Source organism: Somniosus microcephalus, chromosome 34 (genome assembly GCF_052327205.1).
Source record: "Somniosus microcephalus isolate GS21.2 chromosome 34, FLI_Smic_1.0, whole genome shotgun sequence".
NCBI lineage: Eukaryota > Metazoa > Chordata > Chondrichthyes > Squaliformes > Somniosidae > Somniosus > Somniosus microcephalus.
The window spans coordinates 4717795-4741426 of NC_141020.1; the positions used below are offsets into that span (position 1 = coordinate 4717795).

Here is a 23632-nt window from a genome sequence, read left to right on the forward strand (position 1 = left end):
ATAGGGAGAGCTTGCTACAGAACGGCCAACCTCCTGTAGAAGGGTGGGGGGGGGGGTGGGTTACAGTATCGACGGCCTCTACACGCTGGTCACTCCCAACAAAAACAATCTCTATCTCAGTCCTCAAAAGACAAGTCGGTTTTTCTTCCTCTCTCTCTTTTCTCTCGTCGTGTTCCGTCCAGCGGAGTCGAAGTTTTTAGAAGAGCGTTCCAAAGTCCCAACGTTCCCCCTCGGGGATTGGCTAGCTGGTCTCCCGTCGCCCCCCCCCCCGCCCCCCCCGCCCCTCCCCACCCCCGAGAGTTTCACCGCCATCGAGGCATGCGGAAGATGGCCATGGTGTGCATGAAGAAATTGAGAAATGTCCAGTACCAGACTGGCCAGCGCCTCCGATCCCACGCCACAACCTGCCAACATCAAGGAGAAGAGCAAAGGTAGTTAGTTAAAGAGAACAGTAACACCTCTATCCTCACCAAATCTCTCACCGGGACACAAGAAAGAGAATTCCAGATTGTCACATCAATTGCCAATTTCCAGTTATTAGTCTATATACATTATCAAAAATCTTGCTGTCCCCAAACCTTGCTGCCAGTTGTCAAAATTGTTGCTCACACTTTTCTGTCAAAAATTACCATAGTTGTTGCTATGGTCAATAATTTCCTATTCAATTTGCTATGTCAACGGTCACGGTGTATTTGCAGGCCCTGGCCACTAGGTGGCTCTGTGGAGCGCGTTTCCTGATATCGTTCTCCCAATTTCATCATTTTCAATATAATTTTTTTATTTATACAGGAAACTTTTTTTTATCCGGCACCGACGGGACCGACGTGGTGCTGGTTCATCAAAAATTCCGGATAACCAAAAGTTATAGTAAAAGATACGGAGCTGAGGGCTCCGTATAAAGCAACAAACCTTGTTGCTTAGCAACAGGTTCAAAACAATGGCCACAAGTTCCAAGCGTCTCTGTAGCTTAGCAACAGCTGCAGCCACACCCTTGCACAGCAACACATGGAGGAAGGCAAGTAATAAAAGTTACCTGAACCTACTCCTGAATTTTGCTGGTTAACCGAGATTTCCGGTTATTTAGGTGCCGGTAAATCAAAAGTTTCCTGTACATCAACTGTTTCTCCAGGACACGTTGATGGTCCCATACTCCCGGCAAGTAGCGATAAATGTTACATTGCCAGCAGGCCAACACTGTAAATACGAGCCGGCTGCTGGACTGCACCAAGTGGCTCAGTGAGCTGGCCAGTGTGGAGCGTCTGTGAGCCTGACCTAGGGAGGTGTGAGAGGGGGCAAATCTGGCAATGTCCAGAAACACAAAGAGGAAAGAAAATGAAGACTTTCACGGCCTCACGACGTCCGAAAGCGCTTTACAGCCAATGAAGTACTTTCTGAAGTGCAGTCACTGTTGTAATGTAGGAAACGCGGCAAGCCAATTTGCGCACAGCAAGCTCCCACAAACACCAATGTGATAATGGCCAGATAATCTGTTTTAGGTGTTAGTTTGGGGATAAATATTGACCAGGACACCGGGGAGAATTCCCCTGCTCTTTTTTGCAATAGTGGCCAGGGAATCTTTTACGTCCACCTGAGAGAGCGGAAGGGGCCTCGGTTTAAAGTCTCATCCGAAAGACGGCACCTCTGACAGTGCGGCGCTCCCTCAGCACTGCACTGGGAGTGTCAGCCTGAATTTTTGTGCTCAAGTTTCTGGAGTGGGACTTGAACCCACGACCTTCTGACTCAGAGTGCTGCCCACTGAGCCACGGCTGGAAACACTCAGCAGGTCAGGCAGCATCCGTCAGGGAGCGCCGGCACCAAGCAGCCAGGTTTAGGTGGCTACTAGGACAAGGTATCATATCAGACGGTAGTGAGGGCTGGTGGATCCCCATTCCCCCATTCCCCCTCTCCCTATTGCCTGCGCTCCCCCCCCCCGTATGTGAGTGATTGAAGGAGAACACTTCCAAGACAAAAAGACATCCTGTTTAATTTGTTGTGTTTGACACAGCGCAACCGGAGGGACTGTGCCTTTAAAGATCCTTGATTTACACAGAGGCCTGGGCGTGTTGGCAGTGGAGGGGGAAGGGCCAGGCAGCTCCTGAACCGCAGAAGCCTGCAGCCCAGTTCTGGCGAAGACAATCAATTTGTTTATGAGCAAAAGGCTGGGGCTGGATTGGGCCGGTGCCCAGAGGCAGGCAAGTGGAGAGGGAGTCACGAGACACGCAAGGCAGCTGCCTCGTGAGTCAGACACTAAAAATAACGCAGTGTATATAGAGAGTTTACACGGAGAACCAGGACTACAGCGGTGAGAGTAGTGAAACCACCGCTCGGAGTAGAGCGGAGACAGCGGGGGAGGGAGAGCTCACACACAATGTGCATTTATATAGCGCCACGTCCCCAAGGCGCTTCACAGGAGCGTTAATCAAACGTAACAGGACACCGAGCCACAGAAGGAGATATTAGGGCAGGTCAAAGAGGTCAGTTTTAAGGAGTCTTAAAGGAGGAGAGAGAGGCGGAGAGGTTTAGGGGGGGAATTCCAGAGCTCGGGGTCCAGGCAGCTGAAGGCACGGCCGCCAATGGTGGAGCGATGGGAATCGGGGATGGGCAAGAGGCCAGAATTGGAGGAACGCAGAGATCTCGGTTGGGTTGCAAGGCTGGAGGAGGTTACAGAGATAGGGGGGGGGGGCGCGAGGCCCCTCGGGGCGTGTTCCCAAGTATTGATATCGCAGAAAGTATCAAGGGCGAAGCAAGAAAGCCTTCGAGGCAAGCTCTGCTCACGGCTTGCACGAGTACACGTGTCAGCCGTGGCTCAGTGGGCAGCACCCTCGCCTCTGAAGGTCGTGGGTTCAAGTCCCACCCCAGAGACCGGAGCACAAAAATCTAGTGTCTCTGTCTGCTCTCTCAAGTACATGTGAAAGATCCCAAGGCACTATATCAAAGAGCAGGGGGGAGTTCTCCCCGGTGTCCTGGGGCCAATATTTATCTCTCAATCAACATCACAAAAAACAGATGATCTGGTCATCATCACATTGCTGTTTGTGGGAGCTTGCTGTGCACAGATTGGCTGTTGCATTTCCCACATTACAACAGTGACTACACTTCAAAAGCATTTAATTGGCTGTAAAGTGCTTTGAGATGTCCTGAGGTCGTGTAAGGTGCTGTAGAAATACAAGTCTTTCTTATTTTGTAGTCTTCTGCTGTTTAGCCTAGGGGTTAACAGTGACTTTACAGCTAGTTTATCATCACACCCCGGCTTTATCAGATTTTTTTGTGAAAGGACAGAGCCACAGGCACTGTGCGCGCTCAATCAACAACCTGTTCCGCTTCAGTTAAGGCTCTACATTTAATTGTTGTGCCAGGGTCTACATAATGGCAGCGACTTGGTCCTGGGGAATTCTATGCTGCATTTGGAATTTTGTTCGGGTAGGGCTTGCATTCCGTGGAGCAAAACGTACCGGGTTTTACAAGGAAGTTTTGTCAAATGATCTTTTCCGATTTCGCCCATTTCATTCCGCGATACAGTGAACGGAGGTAACGCTCCCACAAGCAGCAGTGAGATCATTTCCCGTTCCATTCCGCAATATAATCCGGCTCCGCGTTTTCTGTTTTACGCTCTTAAAGGGGGGGGGGGCTCGGGAGTCAAGGATTCGAGCGCCTGATCCAGGCCAACATTCCAGCGCAGGGAAATGCTACATTGTCGCGAGGCGCCAATATTTCGGTTAAACCTAAAGACCCCCTCCCCCCTGTGTGCTCGTGTCCGGGTGACCGCGAAAAGATCCCACGACATTATTTTGGAGAGAATAAAAAGAGTAGCGCGTTCTCTCCAGTGTCCCGGCCCACATTCATCCCTCAACCAACATCATCACCAACAACAAAAATCCACCTCACTGATGTTCGTGAGATCTTGCTGTGTCTAGGCAAAGCTTTGAAGTAAAAAAAAAACAAAGACTTTGCATTTCTATAGCGCCTTTCACGACCACCGGACGTCCCAAAGTGCTTTACAGCTAATGAAGTACTTTTTGGAGTGCAGTCACTGTGGTAATGCAGGAAAACGCGGCAGCCAATTTGCGCACAGCAAGCTCCCACAAACAGCAATAGTGATAATGGCCCAGATCATCTGTTTTTTGTTATGTTGAGTGAAGGATAGCTCCACAGGCCATGTTCCCGCCTGCCAATATGGCAGAAAACCGATGTCGGCCGAGGACAGGGTCTGGGTACTTGGCGGCGATGCCCCTCGCAGTCGAATAGCCGGCCAATGTAAGTTCGCACAAACACAAAGAGTGCTGACGTGGGTGGGCTGTTCTGGAGGGCAGCCACACTCTGCATCGGTGCTTTTGAAGGCGGGGGTGGGGGGGAGGGAGGGGTGAGAAATTGGAGGGAAAGGAACACCGAGTACCAAGAACCGGGCTCAGCAAGGGTTACGTGTGGTTTTTTTTATATATAAAGAAAACATCACGACCCAACAATTTTCTTTAATCCTAAACCACATCCCAAAATAACCCAACTTGTTGTTTTGGTACATCTGTTTTTTTTAAAAAAAGTTAAGGCTGAGATCGCGTAAAGTTGGAAGGTTCTTGTTTACGTTCTCGGTCCTGTCAATCAGCTGTGTGGGCGTGGCCAGGACCATATTGAACAACGGGCTGTTCTCAGGCCCCACTGCCTGGCAATACCTCAGGTGACGGAGGAGCAGTGACGTTCTCCTGATGTACCTGCAGCGAGTGTAGAGGGGACTATTCCAATAGCCGAAAAATCAGCAGAGGCTGGACCGTCAATTCCACCGCCCCCCCGCACAATTTTCCTCCCCTTCTCCCCTACGATGGTCCTGTCCATTCCCGGGATACCGTTACTGGTTAACAACTGGCCGTATGGTTGTGGGGGAAAGGGGCCAAATCTGCCAGGCATAATCTTATCTGCACCCGACATAGTAACATCGTAAAACGTCCCAAGGCGCTAACAAACAAAATTTGACACCGAGCCACAGAAGGAGATATCAGGGACAGGTGACCAAAAGCTTGGTCCAACAGGTTGGTTTTAAGGAGCGTCTTAAAGAAGGAGAGAGAGGCGGAGAGGTTTAGGGAGGGAATTCCAGAGCTCAGGGCCTAGGCAGCTGAAGGCACGGCCACCAATGGTTGAGCGATTATAATCAGGGATGCGCAAGAGGGCAGGATTGGAGGAGCGCTGAGATCTGGGAGGGTTGTAGGGCTGGAAGGGGTTACAGTGACAGGGGAGAGGGGCGAGGCAACAAGGACGAGAATTTTTTAATTGTAACGGGTGACAGCGGCAGGAATCGAGAGGCAGCGATTGGCCACCGGCGCACGCTGTCGGAAAATCCCGAGTGTGTTGCTAGCGAGGCCCCGTCTGCCCCCTCAGGTGGACGTAAAAAGATCCCACGGCCACTGTTTCGAAGAAGAGCAGGGGAGTTCTCCCCGGTGTCCTGGGGCCAATATTTATCCCTCAACCAACATCACTAAAAAAACAGATGATCTGGTCGTTATCATATTGCTGTTTGTGGGAGCTGGCTGTGTGCAAATTGGATGCTGCGTTTCCCACATTACAACAGCGACTGGACTTCAAAAAGAACATAAGAAATAGGAGCAGGAGTCGGCCATTCAGCCCCTCGAGCCTGCTCCACCACACGGCCCCTCGAGCCTGCTCCGCCATTCAATAAGATCATGGCTGATCTTCTACCGCATCTCCACTTTCCTGCACTATCTCCATATCCCTTGATTCCCTTAATATTCAAAAATCTATCGATCTCTGTCTTGAATATACTCAACGACTGAGCCTCCACAGCCCTCTGTGGTAGAGAATTCCAAAGATTCACAACCCTCTGAGTGAAGAAATTTCTCCTCATCTCAGTCCTAAATGGCCGACCCCTTATTCTGAGACTGTGACCCCTGGTTCTAGACTCCCCAGCCAGGGGAAACAACCTCCCTGCATCCAGTCTGTCGAGCCCTGTCAGAATTTTATATGTTTCAATGAGATCCCCTCTCATTCTTCTAAACTCTAGAGAATATAGGCCTAGTCGACCCAATCTCTCCTCATAGGACAATCCCCCCCATCCCAGGAACCAGTCTGGTGAACCTTCGCTGCACTCCCTCTATGGCAAGTATATCCTTCCTTAGGTAAGGAGACCAAAACTGCACACAGTACTCCAGGTGTGGTCTCACCAGGGCCCCTGTATAATTGCAGTAAGATCTCTTACTTCATTGGCTGTAAAGCGCTTTGGGACGTCCTGAGGCCATGAAAGGCGCTATAGAAATGCAAGTTTTTTGTTTCTTTATAAGATCAAAGGAAGCTTAGAATAATCTTGCCACTAATGTCCACTATACACTCCAGTCTCGGATTTCTGTGGTATTTTCCCAGGTTTTGTCCCTCCCAATTCCCTCTTCAAAAACCTGAAGCCCCCCTCGTCCCTCAGGCAAGTCATCGCTCGTCTAGTGGGCAGGTCGAGAGAGCCGTCACCGAGCTACCTGAACATTTCCTCACGCAAGGGGGCAGCTAGATTGTGTAGGTCACTGTCGCAAACAGTTACTGGATCAGAGTCCGTAATCCCATGAAAGGGGAGTCAGAGAGACATAACAGCACAGAAGGAGGCCATTCGGCCCATCGAGTCCGTGCCGGCTCTCTGTAGAGCAATCCAGTCAGTCCCATTCCCCCGCTCTATCCCCGTAGCCCCGCAAGTTTATTTCCCTCAAGTGCCTATCCAGTCTCCCCTTGAAAACATTGAGTGTCTCCGCTTCCACCACTTCCGTCGGCAGCGAGTTCCAGGTCCTCACCACTCGCTGTGTAAAAAAGTTTTCCCTCACACCCCCCCCGTATCTCTTGCCCAAAACCTTAAATCTGCGTCCCCTAGTCCTTGTACCATCAACTAGTGGGAACAGCCTTTCCCCATCAAGCCTATCCAAACCCATCATAATCTTGTACACCTCTATCAAATCGCCTCTCAACCTCCTTTGCTCTAATGAAAACAAATCCAGCTTCTCCAACCTGTCCTTGTGGCTAAGATCCCCCATCCCCGGAACCATTCTGGTAAATCTCCTCTGCACCTTCTCAAGGGCCTTCACATCCTTCCTAAAGTGTGATGACCAGAACTGGACGCAATACTCCAGTTGTGGCCTAACCAGCGCTTTCTAAAGTTGGGAGTTTGGATTGTTGCTGGAAAAATATTATGGCAAGAACTAGCATCCATTCAGCACTTTCAAATCCTCAGAACATCCTCAGTGCTCAACAGTCAATAAATTACTTTTGAAGTGTAGCCACTGTTCTTATGACGGGTACGGCAGTGCAGTGGTTATGTCACTGGACTAGTATTCCAGTGGCCTGAACTAGTAATCCAAAGAAGGGGAATTGATTTTCAGTTTTTTTGAAGCTGGTCTCAGTAGAAGTAACCGTGAAACTATCGGATTGTCGTAAAAACCCAACTGGTTCATTAATGCTCCTTTAGCGAAGGAAATCTGCCACGTCTTACCCGGTCTGGCCGATACGGGACTCCAGTCCCACACCAACGGGGTTGGCCCAGCAAGCCACTCAGTCGTATCAAGGAGAAGGCCCACCACCTTCTCAGGGCAACTAGAGGATGGGCAATATATGCCAGCCGTGCCAGCGATGCCCACACCCCAAACATGAAGAGAGAGAATCCAGCAGCCAACTTTGCAAGGTGCCAAAGCAACAAATGGGACGAGTGACCAGTTAATCTGATTTTGGTGATGTTGGTTGAGGGAATGAATGTTGTCCGAGACACCGGGGAGAGCTCCCCTGCTCGTCTTCAAGTGGTGATCCACCTGAACAGGCAAACAAGGCCTCGGTTTGACGTTTCAACCAAAAGCCGGCACCTCCGACACTGCAGCACTCCCCGAGTGTCAGCCTAGGTGATGTGCTCAAGTCCTGGAGCTGATCTTCGGCCCGCAATCTTCGATTAAAGGGGTAAGGGGAGCGGGCAGGAGAGTGGGACGGGACGAGGTCGCTCATGCTACCCGATGGGCCAAATGCTGGAACGTTCAATGATTCACTGGAGGGAGGACTATCTTGACCCTGTTCTCGCCCAATGTCCAGAATTGAGCTCTCTGAGTTACAGGGGCCATTCAATTGTGCGCAGGGTACCCACCAGTCGCAGTGCTACTGGCGTGAGGACAGAGACCCGGGAAAGTCAGCCCCAGTGCCTTAGAGTTCACAGGTGCGGTACTGAGACGCACAGACCACAGCAAAGGTCCCCAGATCTGATCCTTGCTCTGTGCTAGGGAGCCAGGGTGGCAACTGTCATTGGGTGCAGTCACTGCCCTCGGAAGAGATGGGGTAATGGGGACCGATCTTAAAGGGAAGCTCTCTAAAATAAGGGGGACTCACCCTTTCCATGTGGTAGGTGTGCAGCTGATCTCCCATCTGTCGCAGTTGGATTCCAATCTGTCTGATGATGGCCTCGTCATCCCCCATCTGTTGTAAGACCCTGCCTTGGGTGGTAAGCGGAGAGTCGATGCCCCCATCCAACATGGCCGGCTGAATCCGCCGCGGCTCACCTGGAAATATTCGGACAAGAGCGTCAGAGCAGCAGCAAACCGCGTCGTCCAACAACCAACGTCCGCGATCCGCATATTGTTCCCCCCGATCCTTTGACTGTCCCTTTTAAGAGATGGTACATTTCAACAACAACAACAACTTGCATTTATATAGCGCCTTTAACGTAGTGAAACGTCCCAAGGTGCTTCACAGGAGCGATTATCAGACAAAAATTGACACCGAGCCACATAAGGAGATATTAGGACAGGTGACCAAAAGCTGGGTCAAAGAGGTCGGTTTTAAGGAGCGTCTTAAAGGAGGAGAGAGAGAGGCGGAGAGGTTGATGGAGGGAATTCCAGAGCTCGGGGCACAGACAGCTGAAGGCACAGCCGCCAATGGTGAAGCGATGGAAATCGGGGGATGCGCAAGAGGCCAGAATTGGAGGAGCGCAGAGATCTCGGAGGGTTGTGGGGCTGGAGGAGGTTACAGAGATAGGGAGGGGCGAGGCCATGGAGGGGTTTGAACACACAGGTGAGAATTTTAAATTCAAGGCCCGTGATATTGTTCCCCACAATTCTTTAAGAGTTACTTTAAGAGATGGTACAATCAGACATCACGTTTCAGAACACATTGATTGGCCCTGGAAACAAGCAGTGTGGCACAGGGGAGTTGCAAAGATTGCAAAATATATCACGTGACTCAAGTACATATGTTGGTAACACTCTCGCCTGAGTCAGAAGGTTGTGGGTTCGAGTCCCACTCCAGAGACTTGAGCACAAAACTCTAGGCCGACACTCCAGTGCAGTACTGAGGGAGCGCCGCACTGTCGGCGGTGCCGTCTTTCGGATGAGACGTTAAACCGAAGCCTCGTCTCCCCTCTCAGGTGGACGTAAAAGATCCCACGGCCGCTATTCGAAGCAGGGTAGTTCTCCCGGGTGTCCTGGCCAATATTTATCCCTCAACCAATACCTCAAACAGATTATCTGGTCATTTTTAAAGCGCTCTGGGACGTCCTGAGGTTGTGAAAGGCGGCGTATAAATACAAGTGATTGAGATAACCAGGATAAATGGACCGAATTGTTATCTCAATGATTGTCCTAAGGAAGCCCCTTGTTATTTCCACACTCATGTCGAGGCAGCCACGACAGATAGGTGGTTACGACAGCCTTCTGTGTGTCACATCATCCATCCCTGACCCGAGAGTCAAGACTGATCACATGCGGCGTCCTATTTACCGACTCATTTCATAACCCATTGCTCGGTTGGTCACAGACTTCCCCTCCATCTGTGGGAATTGTTCTTTCATTTCCTGTTGACAGAGGCTGGGACTGGTCAAGGCGGCTCAGTATCAGAGTGCATCCTGTCCCAGAACACCCTGGGACAGCGGCCAGGGGGGCGAGACCCACGCACCAGCCCCAGCCTCTGATCAGCAACCTGCCTTTTTCTGAAATTACGCCAATCCCTTTTCCCCTTTGGCCTCCAAACAACCGACTTGATTTCTTTTGTCGACCATATGCCTTTCACTAAAGTTCCTATTCACTGTTTCCGAGTCTTTCTCTTGTGGGTAAGTTTGACTGGCAGAATAGCACTAGGGTGGACACTTATTTTTAATGACCACAAAACTAACCAGAGGGCAGGATACTGGGCAAGAACCTGATGTTTGATTTCAGCCTGATGAAAATTCATTAACAACCCTTATAGTCTGAGCATCACGAGACACAATTAAAAATGTTAATATTACAGCTAAGAAAGACTTGTATTTCTATAGCGCCTTTCACAACCTCAGGACGTCCCAAAGCACTTTACAGCCAATGAAGTACTTTTTGAAGTGTAGTCACTGTTGTAATGTAGGAAACGCGGCAGCCACTTTGCGCACAGCAAGATCCCACAAACAGCAATGTGATAATAACCAGATCATCTGTTTTAGTGATGTTGGTTGAGGGATAAAACTGGGGGTAGAACTCCCCTGCTTCGAATAGTGGCCGGGGGATCTTTTACGTCCACCTGAGAGGGGAGGCGAGGCTTCAGATTAACGTCTCATCCGAAAGACGGCACCACCGACAGTGCGGCGCTCCCTCAGTACTGCACTGGGAGTGCCGGCCTGGATTTTTGTGCTCAAGTCTCTGGAGTGGGACTTGAACCCACGACCTTCTGACTCAGAGGCGAGAGAGCGTGCGACCAACAAATGGGGATCGGTACTTGAGGCACATACAGATCTTCTGGAATAACAACAGAAAATGCTGGAAAAACTCAGCAGGTCGGGCAGCATCGGTGGAGAGAGAAACCGAGTTAACGTTTTAGGTCGATGACCCTTCGTCAGAACTGGAAAAAAGCAGCAAATGGAACAGGTTTAGGGGCTGGGAAAAGGGGGAGGGGATGCAAGAACAAAAGGGAAGGTCAGAGATAGGATAGAAAGCGGGAGAGATTAAGAGACATTGAGAGACATTAAGAGATAGGATCTTCTGGGTTGGGGGGAGGAGGTGGGCGAGGAGGAGGAGGGTCCCTGGTGCGCACGGGTGCCGGATGATGAAGGATCAGACCGGGCTGTGTTGCAACTCACTCTCTGGACTCGCACTTTAAAGACTGGCCACTTGGGAAAGATGCTGGAGGTGAGCCAGTGCCCATGGAACTCGACCCCGGCAGCTGCCGACTTCAAACGCAAGGGTCTCCCGCTGTTTATAGCGAGTATGTTTTTGCAGGGAAATATAAAAAGTACCAAGTGACTCAGCTCCTGTGGCAGCAGAGATAGACCTTCCCAAGGGACTTGTAAACTGCCGTCAGATATACTCTACATCTCCTCTCTCCTGTGATACCAGAACTGAGAGTGTAACTATCAGCAAAGGCTGAACAGGCCGGGGCTCTTTTCTCTAGAAAGAGAGAAGGCCGAGGGGTGACCTGATCGAGGCCGTTCAAATTTCCAAAGGGGTTCGATAGGGTAGACGTGGAGAAGTTTCCACTTGTGGGGGAGACCAGAACTGGGGGCTATAAATATAAGACAGTCACTAATAAATCCAATCGGGAATTCAGGAGAAACTTCTTTACCCAGTGAGTGGCGAGAATGTGGAACTCGCTACCACAGGGAGTGGTTGAGGTGAATAGTATAGAGGCATTTAAGCTGGATAAACACACGAGGGAGAAAGGAATAGAAGGATATGGTGATAGGGTGAGATGGAGAGGGGTGGGAGGAGGCTGGTGTGGAGCAGGAACACCGGCACGGACCAGTCGGGCCGAATGGCCTGTTTCTGTGCCGTACATTCTGTGTAATTCGATGGCACGTGGAGAAGACAAGGCGGGAGTGTTGCCGGGGGCCCCAGACCCCAGCACTTCCTCAAAAATCAACGCGGTGACCCTTAAACGACCTTGTTACCCAGCCCCTTCAGGGAGGGGAAGTTCGGCGAGGTCCGTGTAGCCCAAGCTATGCTGATGGACCCCCTGGTGAAAGGCGATCCCGAGATTCCTGTTTACTGTCACTAAATATTGATGCTGGCAGAGTCCCTTTAAGAATGTTTGTCACCGGCTGAGTATATAAAGTGAAACTCCGGGTAGAACAATTAGCCCTCCCCCCCACCTCAAACCCAAACACAGGAGCTCATTACTGACGGGACTTTTACACACAGGCCCCGCACTGGAGGCAAAGATTGCAAAACACACGAGTGTCTCGGCCATGGAGGATCCTCACGCTCCCTAATACTGTCACCCCTCACTCCCCCGAATACTGTCACCCTCACTCCCCCCAATACTGTCACCCTCACTCCCCCCAATACTGTCACCCTCACTCCCCCCAATACTGTCACCCTCACTCCCCCCAATACTGTCACCCTCACTCCCCCAATACTGTCACCCTCACTCCCCCCAATACTGTCACCCTCACTCCCCCCAATACTGTCACCCTCACTCCCCCCAATACTGTCACCCTCACTCCCCCAATACTGTCACCCTCACTCCCCCCAATACTGTCACCCTCACTCCCCCCAATACTGTCACCCTCACTCCCCCCAATACTGTCACCCTCACTCCCCCCAATACTGTCACCCTCACTCCCCCGAATACTGTCACCCTCACTCCCCCCAATACTGTCACCCTCACTCCCCCCAATACTGTCACCCTCACTCCCCCCAATACTGTCACCCTCACTCCCCCCGATACTGTCACCCTCACTCTCCCCGATACTGCCACTCTCACTCCCCCCAATACTGTCACCCCTCACTCCCCCCAATACTGTCACCCTCACTCCCCCGAATACTGTCACCCTCACTCCCCCCAATACTGTCACCCTCACTCCCCCAATACTGTCACCCTCACTCTCCCCGATACTGTCACCCTCACTCTCCCCGATACTGTCACCCTCACTCCCCCCGATACTGTCACCCTCACTCTCCCCGATACTGTCACCCTCACTCTCCCCGATACTGTCACCCTCACTCCCCCCGATACTGTCACCCTCACTGACATGAATAATACTGAGCGGCCTGCGGGTGGCGCTGTCCAGGGAGAGTATAAATACTCGGGCACGGGCCCAGCTTGCGCAGGACATTCTTAACAGGAACTAGTGAAGGACACAACTAGACCTCCATGTTGTAAAACAGTTGATTAAAGCTTTGTTTAACGCTTAGACCAAGTGCCTAGTAGTTTTCTTATGTCACTCACTCTCCCCAATACTGTCACCCTCACTCCCCCCAATACTGTCACCCTCACTCCCCCCAATACTGTCACTCTGCACTGTCATTTGTCAGTTTTAGACAGTGGAAAATGGAATCAGTGAATGTTGGTGGTTTGATCAACCATGGGGGGCATCACAGTTGAGCCGGATCCTGTCCTCCCCTGACGTGCAATCACTGCATCCAGCACGGGTCACTCGACAGGGTTCAGGAGGGCCCGCCCTACTCCTGGGCAATGTGGACAATCTGAGCTGTCTCTCAGTCCCAGCTGAGGTCTGCTGACTTGCTACGCATGAAGAACAGTCACTTGGACAGTCTACTGGAGGCCAGCTAGCGCCCATGGAACCCTACCCCAGCTAGCCCCCTACCCCCAGCTAGCCCCCTACCCCCATCTAGCCCCCTATCCCCAGCCAGCCCCCTAGCCCCAGCCAGCCCCCTAGCCCCAGCTAGCCCCCTAACCCCTAGCTAGTCCCAACCCCCAGCTAGTCCCCTAACCCCCAGCTAGCCCCCTAACCCCAGCTAGCCCCCCAACCCCTAGCTAGTCCCAACCCCCAGCTAGCCCCCTAACCCCCAGCTAGCCCCCTAACCCAGCCAGCTAGTCCCCTACCCCCAGCTAGCCCCCTATCCCCATGCTAGTCCCAACCCCCAGCTATGCCCCTAACCCCCAGCTAGCCCCCTAACCCCAGCTAGTCCCAACCCCTAGCTAGTCCCAACCCCCAGCCAGTCCCTTAACCCCAGCTAGCCCCCTAACCCCAGCTAGCCCCCTAACCCCAGCGAGCCCCCTACCCCCAGCGAGCCCCCTAACCCCAGCTAGCCCCTTAACCCCAGCGAGCCCCCTACCCCCAGCTAGCCCCCTAACCCCAGCTAGCCCCTTAACCCCAGCCAGCCCCCAACCCCAGCTAGTCCCCTAACCCCAGCTAGTCCCCTAACCCCAGCTAGCCCCCTAACCCCCAGCTAGCCCCCTAAACCCCAGCTAGCCCCCTAACCCCAGCTAGCCCCCTAACCCCCAGCTAGCCCCCTAACCCCAGCTAGCCCCCTAACCCCAGCTAGCCCCCTAACCCCAGCTAGCCCCCTAACCCCAGCGAGCCCCCTAACCCCAGCTAGCCCCCTAACCCCAGCTAGCCCCCTAATCCCAGCACGAGCTAGTGCCTAGAAGAGGGAGGAAAGAAGGGAGCAAAGACCTTAATCTCTGGAAATCCCTCCCTAAACCTCTCCGCCTCTCTCCTCCTCCTTTAAGACGCTCCTTAAAACCTCCCTCTTTGACCAGGCTTTTGATCACCTGTCCTAATATCTCCACATGTGGCTCGGTGTTAAATTGTTTGTCTGATAATCGCTCCTGTGAAGCGCCGTGGGACGTTTTACTACGTTAGAGGTGCTGTATAAATACAAGCTGTCTTTGAAAGCAACAGTCCAAATCAGCGACAAATCTAAAGAAAAAGTGAAATTTCACAGTCTACGCGTCTGAAAGAAAAAGCTCCGCTTAGGTATCGGAAATAATGATATATAAAAATAAACCACCTTTAAAGGTGGCAGATTCTCTAAGATTTATCTATTTTTGTTGTTTAAAAAAACTTTCCAAATAATGTAGATAAAGGTCACCCTTGACTGAGGGTGACAGCATAACTCGAATCGGATTTCTCACATCCCCATCCCCAAGCGATGACTCGATCTGGAGTCAGCCCAGCAAGGGTTCCAGTAAACACACAAGCTAGCACAGAATATTCTGCCTTAATATCACGCTGTTGAGACACTCGCTGTCCCAATCTGCTTACCTTAAATGCCACAGCTAAAAATGCTGCATTTTCGCTGCAGCTTGTTGTATTAACTGATATTCAGGAAGGAGAGAGGGGCATGTCTCAACTTGTCTGTCAGGGTACACAACAGCCAGGAGCCCACAGACCAATCGACAGCCACCTCTCAAATTCGGTGAAATTCATTTTTAATCTTCTCTCTCTCTCCCCCTCCTCCTCCTCCTGAAGGTGCTCAGCTTGTGCCGGGGAACGGACTCGCCCGAGCGGCCACCGTTCAGGTGCGAGCCCAGGCCTTGAGTGCTTGCGGCTGTTTGGCCATGGGAGGCATTACGGCCGGAAGAGCACGAAGGGGCGGTTGCCTCTCCCCGGGTTGGTGCTCGAGGGCGGAAACCTTACGGCAGGTGATGTGCCCGCTTCACCCATCCAGTGTAGCACGGGGCCACACAGACCGCAGGTTCGATCCCTGGTCTATCCTGAGCTGGCTGATCTGAGCAGTGAGGCCACTAAAGTTGGGATGGGAAGGAAGACGATCAGCCAGGGTAGCTTCACACTGCCCAGTGACTTCTGCTAGAAAAGTGTGGGAGTGCAGACATAGGTCAAGGGTCGGATTTGGCTAATCTGTGATGCCCGTCATGGTGGAATAGCTGGCCACCACTGACGAGAAATTTCGGAGAAATTCTGTGTATTTTTCTTTGCTCTCCTCCTCCTCTCTGGAAGGGGCTCAGCTCGCGCTGGTGTACAGAACGCAGGCACCGCCGCCCCCCTGAAAAGTTTGAGGTGATGCATTTTGGGAGGACTAACAAGGCAAGGGAATACACAATGAATGGTAGGACCCTAGGAAGGACAGAAGATCAGAGGGACCTTGGTGTGCATGTACATAGATCCCTGAAGGCAGCAGGACAGGTAGATAAGGTGGTTAAAAAGGCATATGGGATACTTGCCTTCATTAGCTGAGGCATAGAATATAAGAGCAGGGAGGTGATGATGGAGCTGTAGAAAACGCTAGTTAGGCCACAGCTGGAATACTGTGTGCAGTTCTGGTCATCGCACTATAGGAGGGATGTGATTGCATTGGAGAGGGTGCAGAGGAGATTCGCCAGGATGTTACCTGGGCTGGAGCGCTTCAGCTATGAGGAGAGACTGGACAGGCTGGGGTTGTTTTCTTTAGAGCAGGGAAGACTGAGGGGGGACCTGATTGAGGTGTACAAAATTATGAGGGGCATAGATAGGGTAGATAGAAAGGAACTTTTCCCCTTAGTAGAGGGGTCAATAACCAGGGGGCATAGTTTCAAGGTAAGGGGCAGGAGGTTTAGAGGGGATTTGAGGAAAAGCTTTTTCACCCAGAGGGTGGTTGGAATCTCGAACTCACTGCCTGAAAGGGTGGTAGAGGCAGGAACCCTCACAACATTCAAGAAGCATTTAGATGAGCACTTGAAACGCCATAGCATACAAGGCTACGGACCAAGTGCTGGAAAATGGGATTAGAATAGACAGGGCTTGATGGCCGGCGCAGACACGATGGGCTGAAGGGCCTCTTTCTGTGCGGTATGACTCTATAACTCTATAATCTGAAGTCTTACCAGGAAGCGGGCTGTTGGTGGTGGCGTTCATCCCACACGTGAGCAGTCCTCTGCAGCCTGGAGCTTGTGCGGAGCGATTGCAGAATTCTCCCTGGCGCCTGAAGGAATGGGCATGAGCGAGGGACTGAGGTGAATATTGATCGGAGGCCGTGGCAGTGCAGTTGGCGAGACTCGATAGGACTTCTCTCGGGATGTTTTCCTGGGCGTGTGGCTCAGACGAGTTTCCGTCATCAAATGGTTTGGCCATGCTGTTTACCACCTGCTGGGAAATGAACGGCTCGGATTAATGTCGGGCATGTTGGAAAGAGAGACTTGCATGTCTATAACGCTTTTCACAACCTCAGGACGTCCCAAAGCTCTTTAATTAATTATTATTTTGAAGTGTTGTAATATAGGAAAAGTGGCAACCAAATTGCTCAAAGCAATGTGATAATTGACATGAATCAGTCATTCACGAAAGAAAGACTTATGAAATAATACTGAGCGGCCTGCGGGTGGCGCTGTCCAGGGAGAGTATAAATACTTGGGCACGGGCCCAGCTTGCGCAGGACATTCTTAACAGGAACTAGTGAAGGATACAACTAGACCTCCATGTTGTAAAACAGTTGATTAAAGCTTTGTTTAATGCTTAGACCGAGTGCCTAGTAGTTTTCTTACATCAATAAAGACCAGATCATCTGTTTTAGTGATGTTGGTTGAGGGATAAACATTGGCCGCAGGACACCGGGGAGAACTCCCCCCTGCTCACTTTCTAATAGTGGCCGCGGGATCTTTTACGCCCACCCGAGAGAGCAGGCGGGGCCTCGGTTTAACGTCTCATCCAAAAGACGGCACCTCCGACAGTGCAGCACTCCCTCAGCACTGCACTGGGAGAGTCAGCCTAGATTAAGTGCTCAAGTCTCTAGAGTGGGCCTTGAACCCACTCTGTTCCAATCCTCTCTGGCTACAGGTGTGGTGCCGGAGGACTGGAGGACTGCTAACGTGGTACCGTTGTTTAAAAAGGGAGAAAGGGATAGACCGAGTAATTACAGGCTAGTCAGTCTCACCTCGGTGGTGAGAAAATTATTGGAAAAAATTCTGAGGGACAGGATAAATCTTCATTTAGAAAGGCACGGATTAATCAGCAACAGTCAGCATGGATTTGTTAAGGGAAGGTCGTGTCTGACTAACTTGATTGAATTTTTTGAGGAGGTAACAAGGAGGGTCGATGAGGGTAGTGCGTTTGATGTAGTCTTTATGGATTTTAGCAAGGCTTTTGATAAGGTCCCGCATGGCAGACTGGTCACGAAAGTAAAAGCCCGTGGGATCCAGGACAAAGTGGCAAGTTGGATCCAAAATTGGCTCAGAGACAGTTAACAAAGGGTAATGGTCGAAGGGTGTTTTTGTGACTGGAAGGCTGTTTCCAGTGGGGTTCCGCAGGGCTCAGTACTGGGTCCTTTGTTTTTTGTGGTATATATCAATGATTTGGACTTGAATGTAGGAAGTATGATTAAGAAGTTTGCAGATGATACAAAAATTGGCCGCGTGGTTGATAATGAAGAAGAAAGCTGCAGACTGCAGGAAGATATCAATGGACTGGTCAGGTGGGCAGAACAGTGGCAAATGGAATTCACTACAGAGAAGTGTGAGGTAATGCATTTGGGGAGGGCTAACAAGGCAAGGGAATACACATTAAATGGTAGGACACTGAAGTGTAGAGGAACAAAGGGATCTTGGAGTGCATGTCCACAGATCCCTGAACGTAGCAGGCCAGGTTAAGAAGGCATACGGGATACTTGCCTTTATTAGCCGAGGCATAGAATATAAGAGCAGGGGGGTTATGCTTGAACTGTATAAAACACTAGTTAGGTCACAGCTAGAATACTGCGTGCAGTTCTGGTCACCACATTACAGGAAAGATGTGATTGCACTAGAGAGGGTGCAGAGGAGATTTACCAGGATGTTGCCTGGGCTGGGGAATTTTAGCTATGAGGAAAGATTGGATAGGCTGGGGTTGTTTTCTTTGGAACAGAGGAGGCTGAGGGGAGATTAATTGAGGTGTATAAAATTATGAGGGGCCTCGATAGAGTGGAGAGGAAGGACCTATTTCCCTTAGCAGAGAGGTCAATAACCAGGGGGCAGAGATTTAAAGTTATTGGTCGGAGGATTAGAGGGGAGTTGAGAAGAAATGTTTTCACCCAGAGGGTGGTGGGGGTCTGGAACTCACTGCCTGAAAGGGTGGTCGAGGCAGGAACCCTCATCACATTTAAAAAGTACTTGGATATTCACTTGAAGTGCCGTAACCTACAGGGCTACGGACCAAGAGCTGGAAAGTGGGATTAGGCTGGAGAGCTCTTTGTCGGCCGGTGTGGACACGATGGGCCGAATGGCCTCCTTCTGTGCGGTAAAATTTTTATGATTCTAAGAACTCTGTTGGCTCTGCCGAGGGCTCATTTGTTGAGGCATTTCCTGCCAGAGTTTACACAGAAATCTTCAGGAATACTTTGGGTCTACAGAGGGGGGAATATCAACCAGTGCTGGCCCCCTTCTAAACACTATCCAGTGACTGTGATGCCCCCACAGTCGAATAGCCGGCTGAGAATGACTGTCTAGACACACATGAAGAATGACCGCTTAGGGAGGGAGGGGACGGTATCAGCAGCCACTGAGCAGAGAACTGAGGCCAAGCAAGAGTCAGTGCTTTTCGAAGTGGGAGGGAGAAAAACTAGAGAATTTAAACTTACGAAAAAATAAAGACTTGCATTTCTATAGCGCCTTTCACAAGGACATGCCAAAGCGCTTCACAACCAATGAAGTACTTTTTTTCTAAGTGTAGTCGCTGTTGTAATGTAGGAAACGCAACAGCCAATTTGCGCACAGCAAGCTCCCACAAACAGCAGTGTGATAACGACCAGATCATCTGTTTTAATGATGTTGATTGAGGGATAAATATTGGATAACTCCCCTGCTCTTCTTTGAAATAGTGGCCATGGGATCTTTTACGTCGACGGGGCCTCGGTTTAACCTCTCATCTGAAAGACGGCCCCTCCAACAGTGCAGCGCTCCCTCAGCACTGCAGTCGTGGCTTTCAAAAGTGAATTGGATAAGCACCTGAAGAGCAATAAAATTTGCGGGGCTACGGGGAAAGGGCAGGGGGAGTGTGGGACCAGCTGCAGTGTCAGCTGTGGCTCAGTGGGCAGCACCCTCACCTCTGAGTCAGGAGGTTGTGGGTTCAAGTCCCACTCCAGAGACTTGAGCACGTTAAAGCTAGGCTGACACTCCCAGTGCAGTGCTGAGGGTGGGCGTAAAAGATCCCACGGGCACTATTCGAAGAAGAGCAGGGGGAGTTCTCCCCAGTGTCCTGGGGCCAATATTTATCCCTCAACCAACATAACAAAAACAGATGATCTGGTCATTGTCACAGTGCTGTTTGTGGGAGCTTGCTGTGCGCAAATTGGCTGCCGCGTTTCCCACATTACAACAGTGACTCCACTTCATTGGCTGTAAAGCGCTTTGAGACGTCCGGTGGTCATGAAAGGTGCTATAGAAATGCAAGTCTTTCTTTCTTGCAGAGAGCTGGCGCGGGCGGAATGGCCTCCTTCCCTGCTGTAACCATTCTGCAACGAAAGATAGGAGCAGGAGTAGGCCATTCGGCCCCTCGAGCCTGCTCCGCCATTCACTGAGATCATGGCTGATCATCCAAATTCAGTACCCTGTCCCTGCTTTCTCCCCATATCCCTTGATCCCTTTAGCCTTAAGAAATATATCCAACGCCTTCTTGAATATATTTAATGAATTGGCCTCAACTGCCTTCTGTGGTAGAGAATTCCACAGGTTCTGGGTGAAGAAATTCCTCCTCATCTCTGTCCTAAATGGCTTACCCCTTTTATCCTTAGACTGTGACCCCCCTGGTTCTGGACTCCCCGACCATCCTTCCTGCATCTAGTCTGTCTAGCGAGTCGGCTTAGATTTTGCTGGTGCTCCAGTCTCTGGAGTGGGGCTCGGAGGCGAAGGTGCCACCCAGTCGTGGGGCTCAGGAGCCTTTAAGGGACTGTGAGCCAAGGCGCTGCAGATCCTCACTCTCCCACACGGAGCCGCTATTGCGCACTCTCCGGCTGCGGATTGTTTGCAAACAAACGCCCACATGTTTCCAGCAAGTGTGAGGAACACTTAAAGCGACACTGCCTTCAAACATCAGCACACATTTCATTAAAAATGCCAACACCTTTACTCTAGATGTCAAACCGTGATCTTTCCACTACGCTTCCGCCCGATTTTGCTGTTCAAATCGCACGAAGCAATGGAAAAAGAGATAGGAGACTCAGTGCGGTGACGAAATGGAACAATTATTTAAAGGCAACTTTTAAATGTGAAAAACCCTCGAGTAAGAAGGCGCGCGTGGAAAGCACACGCAAGGCTGGATGAAATTCCGCAATGAATGGATCGTGATGTTTGGTCACAAAAAATATCTAGCATTTAAAGGTGCAGTAAATTAAACAGGAGCGGAAAAAGGAGGACATCCTCGCTTTAAAATCCAGATTCTCGCGCGGAGACTTGGCACACACATTAATATATAAAATAAAAAGTCAACATTTCGGGAGCAAAATCATTGCATTCGGCTTAAAAGCTGGCGCTGTCCATAAATGGGCTCCCACACACTGTCGTTATCTTATTGTGACTCAGGTGCATTAACTTATCGCAACTAAGTTCAGTGTACGGTGCAACTTAAATCAGCAACACGCAATCTCTCCACAAAAATCAATAAAAATCAGACTGCACCCCCATCAAAAATAATCAGATGTAAACACAGACAAACCTGAGAACATCTTAAATAGCAACTTTGTGCCAATTTTAGCATTTTTCATTCATTTCACTCCTTTATTTAAAAAATCCCAGTTGTTTGGAAGTCAGATATCAAGTTGCGATTTTCCAATCGATTAGAATATATTAATCGGCAATAAATCGATCCGCGTCGAAGCCCCTGATCTTGGGATAATTTCAGACTTACAATCGGAGTCTGCAAAGGAGGAGGAGGGGGGGAAACAAACCTCCAGATTGTGTTACATTTCGAGTCTTTTTTTAAAAAAAATGAAACTCACTTGTAATCGGTTTGACTTTTTTTTAAGATGCCATCCGTCAGCGGGTCCTTCACCAGTCACTCGGCACCTTTCACAGAGAGAGAGGGGGGAGGGAAGAGAGAGAGAGAGAAAGATGCACATTTAGAATATCCCTTTTTGAAAAGAAGCATTATTCACACTCGCTGCTGTTACCAGGAGTCGCCAGTTCACTGTGAAACTTACCAAAAGTCAATGCGGCAAGCCAAGAAAAAGGACCTCTGTTTTTGAGCACTTTCTGGGGATTGTGTATATTTGTGTTAATCCTCTTTAGCTCTGCTGAGATGGAGTGAGTCATTCGGAGTCCAGGAGAGGCAGACTGAGGTCCCAGCCACTCTCTCTCTCTCTCTTTCTCTCTCCAATGTCACACTGCGCGCCTGACGTCGCCAGCTCCTGTCTGACAAGTCGGGGCTTGTTACAATGTGGAGATTCCCCTCTTAAAGGGGCCGCGTTCGCACCGCCTGCCAGTCCCCCTTCTGTTGCGGTTTTCCGCTCCCTGTAAACTCTGCCCAGCCTAAAAAATTCAATTCCTCCGATCTCAGCAAGATAAAATCTCTCCCTTCCCCTCTGCTGGTGTGTGTTACCACCTCCCCCCCTCACCCACACCACTTCCTATTGTTAAACCAATGCCTTGTGGCACGAATTAATCTTGCTCAAGAAATAAATGGCCATTTCATTTTTTTAAAACAAAATTGGGGCTGTTTTAACGGCAGTAGCGTTCGCTAAATTAAGGCAGAGCTCCATCTGCAATCAGCTTAACCCCACAAATGTCACAAGGACAGTGGGTGGAACCATGTGTAGACAACTTTTGGTATTTGCATGTGATGTGATTGTTGGGCCAGTGTGTGTGTGTGTGTGTGCGCACCACCTTATTGCCTCATCGCCAGTGAAAGTTACACTGACAAACACTGACAATCTACAGTGAGGACATCAGCTCTTGCCTGGTTATACCAGGAGCTCGATCAGATCTCCAGCAGGGGCTATTGACGTTGTTCCCTTTCCCCTTTGCAATTCCCCCCCGCCCCCCTTTCCCTCTGCTGAAGGTGCTGACTCCTTGCTGGGACACGAAATGTTGCCCACCCTCTAGCATCGCACCCACTTCTTTTCACACGTCAGTCTAGACAGTGACTGCTGACGAGCTATTTGACTGCAGAGGGCATCGTCGCCAAGCCCAATCCTTGTCACCCCTGGCATACCTGCGCACGCACACACACACACTCTCCTGCAGGAGTCACTAGGAAGGCTTGACCCTGGTTTATTTCCCCCCTTCCCTCACCCAGAGTCCACAACTGATCAGCAGAAACCAGGGGCCAAGTTTATTCAGTGATGGGTTGAACCAGAAAGCCATATGGGAGGGCGGGAGGGGCTGGCTCGGGTTATAGCAGGGAGATGGGACCTCTCTTAAACATCCGATCTGAATGTTGGTACCTCTGACGGGGAGAATGCTCGCTACCGCCTTGCCCCTGAGGTTCCAGGCGGAGTCCAGTGGTACATGGACCTGAGCATAGTCCTTCAATAATCGGGGCAGCCTTCTGCGCAGTATGATTCTCGTGCGAACCGATGCAATCTCTTATCCCTGTTACTCTAATCCAAAGTGGGTTCATTTTTGTAAATGGGAATTTCTAACTTGCAAGACAACAAATAACGATGAGATACTGATGTGACTTGCCGAGTAATCACACTTCTAATCTGGGCAAGGCTTTTTCTCCCCCGGGTTTTTTCCCCTCCTCTGCAGATGGCACTGACTCATGACCAGGTGTGCTGGCAACTCAGCCAAGTGCCCATTGTAAACAAGCGTGGCTGTTCGGCTACAGGTGGCAGCACAGCTGAGTCCGACCCCGCTCTCGCTCGATTCCGACACGGGTGCACTTTCTAACAGGGGGTCACTGGATGGCAATCAGGGTGGGGGGGTGGTCGGGTGGAGGGGGTAACATAGAAACATAGAAGACAGGAGCAGGAGTAGACCATTCGGCCCCTCGAGCCTGCTCCGCCATTTAATGAGATCATGGCTGATCATCCAAATTCAGTACCCTGTCCCTGCTTTCTCCCCATATCCC

General features: G+C 50.7%; 1 protein-coding gene across 2 annotated transcripts; it reads right to left on the bottom strand.

Annotated features, from left to right (window-relative positions):
- Positions 1–272: 272 nt before the first annotated feature.
- LOC147096664 (uncharacterized) lies at positions 273–22350 on the bottom strand. Of its 2 annotated transcripts, none has more exons than XM_085973217.1 (5): positions 21762–22350; positions 21561–21627; positions 16483–16741; positions 8344–8513; positions 273–404 (listed from the first exon to the last, which is right to left on the bottom strand). In XM_085973217.1, exons 3-5 carry the CDS (start codon positions 16727–16729, stop codon positions 303–305), a joined length of 519 nt encoding a protein of 172 aa, XP_085829343.1. In that variant the 5' UTR covers positions 16730–16741; positions 21561–21627; positions 21762–22350; the 3' UTR covers positions 273–302. The 2 variants fall into 2 exon arrangements, with proteins under 2 accessions (XP_085829343.1, XP_085829342.1); XM_085973216.1 differs by having other exon boundaries at positions 16483–16744.
- Between the last annotated feature and the right edge of the window lie 1282 nt (positions 22351–23632).